This window comes from Dioscorea cayenensis, chromosome 6 (assembly GCF_009730915.1).
Source record: "Dioscorea cayenensis subsp. rotundata cultivar TDr96_F1 chromosome 6, TDr96_F1_v2_PseudoChromosome.rev07_lg8_w22 25.fasta, whole genome shotgun sequence".
NCBI classification, from domain to species: Eukaryota; Viridiplantae; Streptophyta; class Magnoliopsida; order Dioscoreales; family Dioscoreaceae; genus Dioscorea; species Dioscorea cayenensis.
The window spans coordinates 21,037,901-21,048,369 of record NC_052476.1 but is presented as its reverse complement, the minus strand read 5'-3'; the positions used below and the strand labels follow the sequence as shown (position 1 = coordinate 21,048,369).

At 34.5% G+C, this 10,469-nt stretch overlaps 1 protein-coding gene across 1 annotated transcript; it reads right to left on the bottom strand.

The window, feature by feature from the left end:
- Window positions 1-1,603: 1,603 nt before the first annotated feature.
- LOC120263264 (importin subunit alpha-1b-like) lies at window positions 1,604-7,600 on the bottom strand. Its single transcript, XM_039271130.1, has 4 exons — window positions 7,448-7,600; window positions 2,358-2,486; window positions 1,889-2,016; window positions 1,604-1,769 (listed from the first exon to the last, which is right to left on the bottom strand). The coding sequence occupies exons 1-4, from the start codon at window positions 7,598-7,600 to the stop codon at window positions 1,604-1,606; spliced, it is 576 nt and encodes a 191-aa protein (XP_039127064.1).
- Between the last annotated feature and the right edge of the window lie 2,869 nt (window positions 7,601-10,469).

The window sequence follows — 10,469 nt, the reverse complement described above, 5'->3', positions numbered from 1 at the left end:
TTTACTATTTGCAAATATAATCCAGAAATATTACTATACATTCACAAGAAGTTACCTGCTTTAAAATGGTAATTAGAAACCTGATATCTTTAAGAGAGAGTGGTTTCTCCTGCTCATAGAATTCTTCATTATCTACTGATGAATCACCAAGAGTGTGGTAAAAGTAAACTAGGGTAATATTCAGTTTTTAGTGGTGACTGACAGATGACACACCAATAAAAAGGACACTTAGTAGCTAAAACAAGGTTAAACAAACAAATGACCATTCTAATTAGATAGTAAAAACCACGAAGCAAATTATCTTACTTGTACACAGGACAGAAAACAGCTGAAGGCAAAAGCCAACCAGGAGCATCTCCAGATAAATATCCTGTGAACTTTGATGAAGATGGCCATCCATATGATTCTCATGGCTGAGTTTTATAAATCGCCAAAGTACACGAACAATTTCAGTCCTATAAGCTAATCCCGTCATGATGCGTTCAATTGGAATTGGCAGTGTGTTGAAAATAACATGAAGGAAAGCACATATTGCACCAGTGTCTTCAACCTCTCTATCAGATAATGGTACATCTTTTTCTAAAGAATTAATGAGTGAAGTATCTCTGAACAAAACATTGACCTGTTGAGAAATTAATGTACAATTTTCATATCACACCAGAAAAGTAAAGCATGGTAAAATAGGAGTACACCTCAGAAAGAAAATTATTTGGAATGGCATCCCAAGTGCTGAAGAAGACGTGAATCTACTGCATTTGATATCTGCTTCCCTAAGTCTGACACAAGTGTTCTTATGGATTCTTCATCCAGAACCATGCCATTTTCATTTGATTCTGATCAATCAGAGACATTTGACAAACACAAGCAAATTTAAAAAGTTAGAGATATCTCAAAGCCCAATGATTAGAATGCGATGATGAGATGAAGGATCAACTTAAGAAAACACATATATATATATATATCAAGTAACACTTAATGCATGCCAAAAGCATGCTTATCTTACTTTCTCTAGCTGATAACCTTGAAGCTGCTGGAAGTGCCTCCAACAGAAAAGTTGACAGCCAAAAAATCCATTGCCTGATTCACACAAAGAAACAACTATCAAAGAGAAGTTAACCCAGGCCACAAAAACAAGAAAGAAGAAGCAATATTAACAGATAGTGATCAAGGTTCTTGATGTAACAAAAGACATCCACACCTCATGGAAGTCACACCTCAGCAAAGGCAAAGCATCACTGGCAGCTTCTAGTAAATTTCCAAGCAGACAAGCATTCCCTGGATACTCAGGAGATATATATCTGGTGGGAGCACACTTGCATGGCTTGATGGATATAATGTGTGCCCAGTCCATGAGTTGAAAAAGCCTAAACAAAAGCGGCAACCAACAAGCGTAATCAGAAAAAAATATCCTCTAATAGAATTGCTGCTGCAGGATAGTCATGCATTTATCATGGCCAGTTAACAGATATCAATATAAAGTCAGAGAAATCTATATATGTCCTATATGATATTGAGTAATTGAATAATTTCATAAGTTTTCATTAATTGGGATTTCCACAAAATTCATAGAATAATCTTAACTGTAAAATGTAATTTGCCTATATCAAGCAGCATAGAGATTCACGCCTCCAGTGGTGCCTGCATTCTTCTCAGCTTCACCAACCTTCAGGATGTTTTCCAGCCCTTCCAAGCAAACTGTGACAATTCTCGGGTCTGGGCACACTAGGAGATCACACAAGGGCTTGATGCAACCCTGACTGACTAAAAACCTGCCATGATAAACCATGTTAATGAAAAGGCCTTAGACTTGAATACAGCTTATAGGCTAAATTTGGGCTTAAATACAATTCTTAATGGTAGAATAAACGTGATGCGCATTCAACATTACTTTATTTGATCATGGGTGCCACCTGAAGTAGCATTTGAGATGGCCCAGGCAGCCTCTTTCTTGATGTCAAACTCAGCAGTTTGGAGAAGATGTACTAATGGACCAATGATATCAGCAGTAATTACAGCCTGACAGAAAGATGGAAGAGTATAGTTATCAAGCAGAATCAGAGATACAAAGTTGACACCAAAGATGATCGACGCCTATCTACAGGGGATCATGTTTGAAAGCAATAAATATCAAAGGTAATCTGAAGTATTTGCCAACAGCAATAAGATTAACTCTCAAAATTAGAAAAATATAAGCTTCCAGTGTTTTCATCGCACTATTTCATGGTGGTAAAAAACTTCTAAGTGCCTAATTTGGACTATGAACTATGTGAAAACTCAACTTGACGGTCATCTTAAAAAAGTTGGCATTATAGGTACAAACTATAAACATTGGTCAAAAGAATGATTATATAGGGTACCTGTATTTGCTCCTTATTTCCAGCTGTGATGTTTGAAATAGTCCAGCAAGCTTCCTTCTTGATGCTTTTCTTATGATTGTGCGTCAGAAGGTTTAGAAGACACGGAAGTGCATTCTGATTGATGATAAACTGCAGTAATTTAAGACTCATCAGATGCAAGCTGATAGAAAAAATGAAGATGAATTCTCTCATATTAAAGGGCTTTTTTAGCCCACATTCGAGAATTGAGAATTTATTGAAATTACAGCAGAGGATTCTAACCTATGTTAGCTAATCCATGTGACAATATATTAACATACATGCTAAAAATAGTCTAATATAAGTACTTGACTAATATTATTGACATATATGATGCAACATACCGTCAACTAGCTAGCATTCATTTGAATTTTCAATTATCATATCAAAGAATGCAAGTGTAATTCTAGAATGATTTTCAAAGAACAACTTCAGTGCATGACTTTCATGGTTAGAGCCAACAAAAATGTCAGAGAATTTTTTTATTTTCCTCATTAACAAAAACATAACATAACACAAGCCATTGAACAACAACAATAATATAGATGTAATAAATACCTACATGTCATGATATTTGTAGCTGGAAATATGAAATTACCCAACTATTATGGTGAGCCAAAGAAGCAGTTTTATACACCCGCTCCATGCCTCTCATCAAATTAAGCAGCCATAAAAAAACACAATTTCGCAAGACCATAAAAAAAAACACAATTTGAAAAAATTACAAACACTTATACTGTTCATAAATATTTTAATTACCCATCAACCGTTAGATTCATCTAACGGTGTAACAGGATTTTCCCGATGCCACTTGGATAGTTCTCTCCCCCATTTTTTTGGCTGCCTATATTACGAGTGTTCCTGAGAATTCAAAATTTCAAATCATTCTCTCCCTCCCTCTTGCTCTTCTTTCCCGAAGCTTCCACCTCGCCATGAGCGCTAGAAAATATCTCATCCAGGACGCTGCTGGAGTTGCCGCCACTGTCGGAGGGACGGCTTTGGTCTTCCTCACAAACAAAGGCATGGAGGCCCTCTTCCAGCACTATGTGTCACACCTACCCCTTCTATCGAGGTAAATCTGGTACCCATGTTAAAATTCTCATTTAACTAGAAACTGACACCTTGTTTTAAAACAAAATCAAACTAACAAATCACAATCTACAACTTTATACCAACTACAAGTTCAAACTAATTAATTTTCTTTTACTAAACTTAATCTATTCAATTGACTAAACTTGATTGGTTCAATTGTGACATTTTGCCCTCAGCCCCCCTACCAATCGGCCGGCGGAACCAGTCCCTCCAGCCCCTCCAGTCCCTCCAGTCGCCAAGCAGAAAAGGAGAAGGATGGCCTCTAAGCTTCAACTGCTGCAGGCCCTAAGGCTATTGATTTGCTAGGTTTTTTTTTATTTTCTAACTTCTAATCTGGTAATTCAGTATTTGTTTTTAATTTATGTGATATTTTAGTTTTGTTTATTTGATGTTTTAGTGGGTGTTTGGTGTTGTTGTTCTAGTTTTTAGTGGTTGGATTCGAATCGGGAGAAAAATGGTGGATTTTGCGTGTCATTTATAAATTTTTTTTGAAAAGGCTTTGTTATTTTTCATTTAATTCAATAAATGACACTTCTTTCCCTCATTATGAATATATCTAAAAATAATAATTTATGTAATAATTTATATTAAGTCAAAAAGTAAAAAATAATATATGTTTACATCACGCCACGTTGCTTATCGAATACGAAGTATTTTATATGAATTACTGAATTTAACTTTTTTTTATTAGCATGCGGGAGAAATCACACAACCTGCAAACGAAAAAAAAATACAATCCCACCTTCAACAATTTAAAATCACAAGTTTTTTTTAAAATTTTCCTTTCCAATATAAACACTAAAAAAATATTAAAACAACAGGGGTTGTTTTCGAGGTTGGTTTTGTCGTTAAAGCAATTTTTGTAATTGTTGTTTATAACAACCTACAACATATTTTACGCTTTTGATGAGGGAGAGATGGTGACCTCCAAATGGGTGGGAGAAGGACCATAGCGCCTCCATGCCCTTGTTCGTGAGGAAGACCAACGACGTCCCCTCCGATGGTGGCGGCGAGCTCCAGGGCGGGCGTGGATGAGGTACTTTCTCGCGCCCATGGCGAGGTGGAAGCTTCGGGAAGAGGAAGGAGAGCGATTTGAAATTTCGATTTCTCTCAAGACACTCTTATATAGGCGTATTTTTCTAACTTGTGACAATGATTATTTTGAAATTTTTGAAATTTTTGGTGATTGTGACAATGATTTACTTTTTAATAATTATTAATCCATCGATGCTAAACTTGTAAACTTTTTTTATTATAATTTTTCGTATTTGTAGAAGTTTGAATTTAACTTTTTTTTTTTTAATTAGCATGTGGGAGAAATCACACAACCTGCAAAAGAAAAAAAAATCAAGGTTTTCAGACGCGGACCGGGCATCGACCCGGAGAAGGGTAGCGGTCAGGGGTCAAGGGGTTCAACTGGGTTGAACCGGGGTCAATAATTTTTATTAAAAATGATATAATTTTTAGTTATATATAATTAAAAAAATCAAATATTGAAGAATAAAAAATAAAAACATGATTTTTAAAAATTTAAGCAAGTATTTTATATAAATAAATATTGAATCACACCACATTAAAAATGAGAAATACACTAAATAACATAAAAATAAACTAATATAAAATTTATTGAGAAGTGTAAAATTTATTGTGACATTTTGCCCTCACCCTCTACTAATCGGCCCGTCGGAACCAGTCCCTCCGACCCCTCCAGGTCCCTCCACCGCCAAGCACACACACACATAAAATGGAGTAGCAAATATAAATCAAACATGAGTAAGATTTTTATATGTACAACATTAGGTTTTTCGATTTGTATTTACTTAACAGAAACACAAAGAATGAGATAATACCTTTCCCTGGGAGACTTCCAAGAAAATTGAAAAATTGGAGATGCTGTTCATGAATCAATCCTGAGCCATGATTTGGATATATATAGTGGTGATCAGAAGTTTCAAATAAGGGAGAAAAATCCCACCACCATCAATTCCAGACTTTCTTCCACTCCCAATTCATTGACAAAAAGACAATCGAATCTAAGATATCAAATTGAGTGAGATCATGTAACTTTGATATTTGAACAAGAGGATTAACAAAATTGAAACAATTCTACCAGAAATTGCAAAAATATCTAAATTGACAGATTAACAATTGCTTGAAATTCAAACAATTGTTAAATGAAAGATCATGCATCAGGCGATTGTGACAATGATTTACTTTTAATAATTATTAATCCATCAATGCTAAACTTGTAAACTTTTTTTATTATAATTTTTTTGTATTTGTAGAAGTTTGAATTTAACTTTTTTTATTAGCACACGGGGAGAAATAAACACTAAAAAAAATATTAAAAATAACAGGGGGTTGTTTTTCGAGGTTGGTTTTGTCGTTAAAGCAATTTTTTTGTAATTGTTGTTTATAACAACCTACAACATATTTTTACGCTTTTTGATGAGGGAGAGATGGTGACCTCCAAATGGGTGGGAGAAGGACCATAGCGCCTCCATGCCCTTGTTCGTGAGGAAGACCAACGACGTCCCCTCCGATGGTGGCGGCAGCTCCAGCGCGGCGTGGATGAGGTACTCTCGCGCCCATGGCGAGGTGGAAGCTTCGGGAAGAGGAAGGGAGAGCGATTTGAAATTTTGATTTCTCTCAAGACACTCTTATATAGGCAGTATTTTCTAACTTGTGACAATGATTATTTTGAAATTTTGAAATTTTGGTGATTGTGACAATGATTTACTTTTTAATAATTATTAATCCATCGATGCTAAACTTGTAAACTTTTTTTATTATAATTTTTCGTATTTGTAGAAGTTTGAATTTAACTTTTTAATTAGCATGTGGGAGAAATCACACAACCCCGCAAAAAAGAAAAAAAATCAAGGTTTTCAGACGCGGACCGGGCATCGACCCGGAGAAGGGTAGCGGTCAGGGGTCAAGGGGTTCAACTGGGTTGAACCGGGGTCAATAATTTTTAAAAATAATATAATTTTTAGTTATATATAATTAAAAAAAATCAAATATTGAAGAATAAAAAATAAAAACATGATTTCTAAAAATTTAAGCAAGTATTTTATATAAATAAATATTGAATCACACCACATTAAAAATGAGAAATACACTAAATAACATAAAAATAAACTAATATAAAATTTATTGAGAAGTATAAAATTTATTGTGACATTTTGCCCTCAGCCCCCTACCAATCGGCCGGCGGAACCAGTCCCTCCAGTCCCTCCAGCCCCTCCAGCCCCTCCAGTCCCTCCAGCCGCCAAGCACACACACACATAAAATGGAGTAGCAAATATAAATCAAACATGAGTAAGATTTTATATGTACAACATTAGGTTTTCAGATTTGTATTTACTTAACAGGAAACACAAAGAATGAGATAATACCTTTCCCGGGAGACTTCCAAGAAAAATTGAAAAAAATTGGAGATGCTTTGTTCATGAATCAATCCTGAGCCATGATTTGGATATATATAGTGGTGATCGAAGTTTCAAATAAGGGAGAAAAATCCCACCACCATCAATTCCGACTTCTTCCACTCCCAATTCATTGACAAAAAGACAATCGAATCTAAGATATCAAATTGAGTGAGATCATGTAACTTTGATATTTGAACAAGAGGATTAACAAAAATTGAAACAATTCTACCGAAATTGCAAAAAAATATCTAAATTGATGATTAACAATTGCTTGAAATTCAAACAATTGTTAAATGAAAGATCATGCATCAGGCGATTGTGACAATGATTTACTTTTAATAATTATTAATCCATCAATGCTAAACTTGTAAACTTTTTATTATAATTTTTGTATTTGTAGAAGTTTGAATTTAACTTTTTTTTATTAGCACACGGGGGAGAAATAAACACTAAAAAATATTAAAATAACAGGGGTTGTTTTCGAGGTTGGTTTTGTCGTTAAAGCAATTTTTGTAATTGTTGTTTATAACAACCTACAACATATTTTACGCTTTTGATGAGGGAGAGATGGTGACCTCCAAATGGGTGGGAGAAGGACCATAGCGCCTCCATGCCCTTGTTCGTGAGGAAGACCAACGACGTCCCTCCGATGGTGGCGGCAGCTCCAGCGGCGGCGTGGATGAGGTACTTTCTCGCGCCCATGGCGAGGTGGAAGCTTCGGGAAGAGGAAGGGAGAGCGATTTGAAATTTCGATTTCTCTCAAGACACTCTTATATAGGCAGTATTTTCTAACTTGTGACAATGATTATTTTGAAATTTTGAAATTTTGGTGATTGTGACAATGATTTACTTTTAATAATTATTAATCCATCGATGCTAAACTTGTAAACTTTTTATTATAATTTTCGTATTTGTAGAAGTTTGAATTTAACTTTTTTTTTTTTAATTAGCATGTGGGAGAAATCACACAACCTGCAAAAGAAAAAAAAATCAAGGTTTTCAGACGCGGACCGGGCATCGACCCGGAGAAGGGTAGCGGTCAGGGGTCAAGGGGTTCAACTGGGTTGAACCGGGGTCAATAATTTTTAAAAATAATATAATTTTTAGTTATATATAATTAAAAAAAATCAAATATTGAAGAATAAAAAATAAAAACATGATTTCTAAAAATTTAAGCAAGTATTTTATATAAATAAATATTGAATCACACCACATTAAAAATGAGAAATACACTAAATAACATAAAAATAAACTAATATAAAATTTATTGAGAAGTATAAAATTTATTGTGACATTTTGCCCTCACCCCTACTCAATCGGCCGTGGAACCCAGGTCCCTCCAGTCCCCTCCAGACCCCTCCAGTCCCCTCCAGCCGCCAGCACACACACACACATAAAATGGAGTAGCAAATATAAATCAAACATGAGTAAGATTTTTATATGTACAACATTAGGTTTTCAGATTTGTATTTACTTAACAGAAACACAAAGAATGAGATAATACCTTTCCCGGAGACTTCCAAGAAAAATTGAAAAAAATTGGAGATGTCTGTTCATGAATCAATCCTCGAGCCATGATTTGGATATATATAGTGGTGATCGAAGTTTCAAATAAGGGAGAAAAATCCCACCACCATCAATTCCAGACTTTCTTCCACTCCCAATTCATTGACAAAAAGACAATCGAATCTAAGATATCAAATTGAGTGAGATCATGTAACTTTGATATTTGAACAAGAGGATTAACAAAAATTGAAACAATTCTACCGAAATTGCAAAAAAATATCTAAATTGATGATTAACAATTGCTTGAAATTCAAACAATTGTTAAATGAAAGATCATGCATCGAGCGATTGTGACAATGATTTACTTTTTAATAATTATTAATCCATCAATGCTAAACTTGTAAACTTTTTTTATTATAATTTTTTTGTATTTGTAGAAGTTTGAATTTAACTTTTTTTATTAGCACACGGGGAGAAATAAACACTAAAAAAATATTAAAATAACAGGGGTTGTTTTCGAGGTTGGTTTTGTCGTTAAAGCAATTTTTGTAATTGTTGTTTATAACAACCTACAACATATTTTACGCTTTTGATGAGGGAGAGATGGTGACCTCCAAATGGGTGGGAGAAGGACCATAGCGCCTCCATGCCCTTGTTCGTGAGGAAGACCAACGACGTCCCTCCGATGGTGGCGGCAGCTCCAGCGGCGGCGTGGATGAGGTACTTTCTCGCGCCCATGGCGAGGTGGAAGCTTCGGGAAGAGGAAGGGAGAGCGATTTGAAATTTCGATTTCTCTCAAGACACTCTTATATAGGCAGTATTTTCTAACTTGTGACAATGATTATTTTGAAATTTTGAAATTTTGGTGATTGTGACAATGATTTACTTTTAATAATTATTAATCCATCGATGCTAAACTTGTAAACTTTTTATTATAATTTTCGTATTTGTAGAAGTTTGAATTTAACTTTTTTTTTTTTAATTAGCATGTGGGAGAAATCACACAACCTGCAAAAGAAAAAAAAATCAAGGTTTTCAGACGCGGACCGGGCATCGACCCGGAGAAGGGTAGCGGTCAGGGGTCAAGGGGTTCAACTGGGTTGAACCGGGGTCAATAATTTTTAAAAATAATATAATTTTTAGTTATATATAATTAAAAAAAATCAAATATTGAAGAATAAAAAATAAAAACATGATTTCTAAAAATTTAAGCAAGTATTTTATATAAATAAATATTGAATCACACCACATTAAAAATGAGAAATACACTAAATAACATAAAAATAAACTAATATAAAATTTATTGAGAAGTATAAAATTTATTGTGACATTTTGCCCTCAGCCCCCTACCAATCGGCCGGCGGAACCAGTCCCTCCAGCCCCTCCAGCCCCTCCAGTCCCTCCAGCCGCCAAGCACACACACACATAAAATGGAGTAGCAAATATAAATCAAACATGAGTAAGATTTTATATGTACAACATTAGGTTTTCAGATTTGTATTTACTTAACAGGAAACACAAAGAATGAGATAATACCTTTCCCAGGAGACTTCCAAGAAAATTGAAAAATTGGAGATGCTGTTCATGAATCAATCCTGAGCCATGATTTGGATATATATAGTGGTGATCAGAAGTTTCAAATAAGGGAGAAAATCCCACCACCATCAATTCCAGCTTCTTCCACTCCCAATTCATTGACAAAAGACAATCGAATCTAAGATATCAAATTGAGTGAGATCATGTAACTTTGATATTTGAACAAGAGGATTAACAAAAATTGAAACAATTCTACCGAAATTGCAAAAAAATATCTAAATTGATGATTAACAATTGCTTGAAATTCAAACAATTGTTAAATGAAAAGATCATGCATCGAGCGATTGTGACAATGATTTACTTTTTAATAATTATTAATCCATCAATGCTAAACTTGTAAACTTTTTTTATTATAATTTTTTTGTATTTGTAGAAGTTTGAATTTAACTTTTTTTATTAGCACACGGGGAGAAATAAACACTAAAAAAATATTAAAATAACGAGGGGTTGTTTTTCGAGGTTGGTTTTT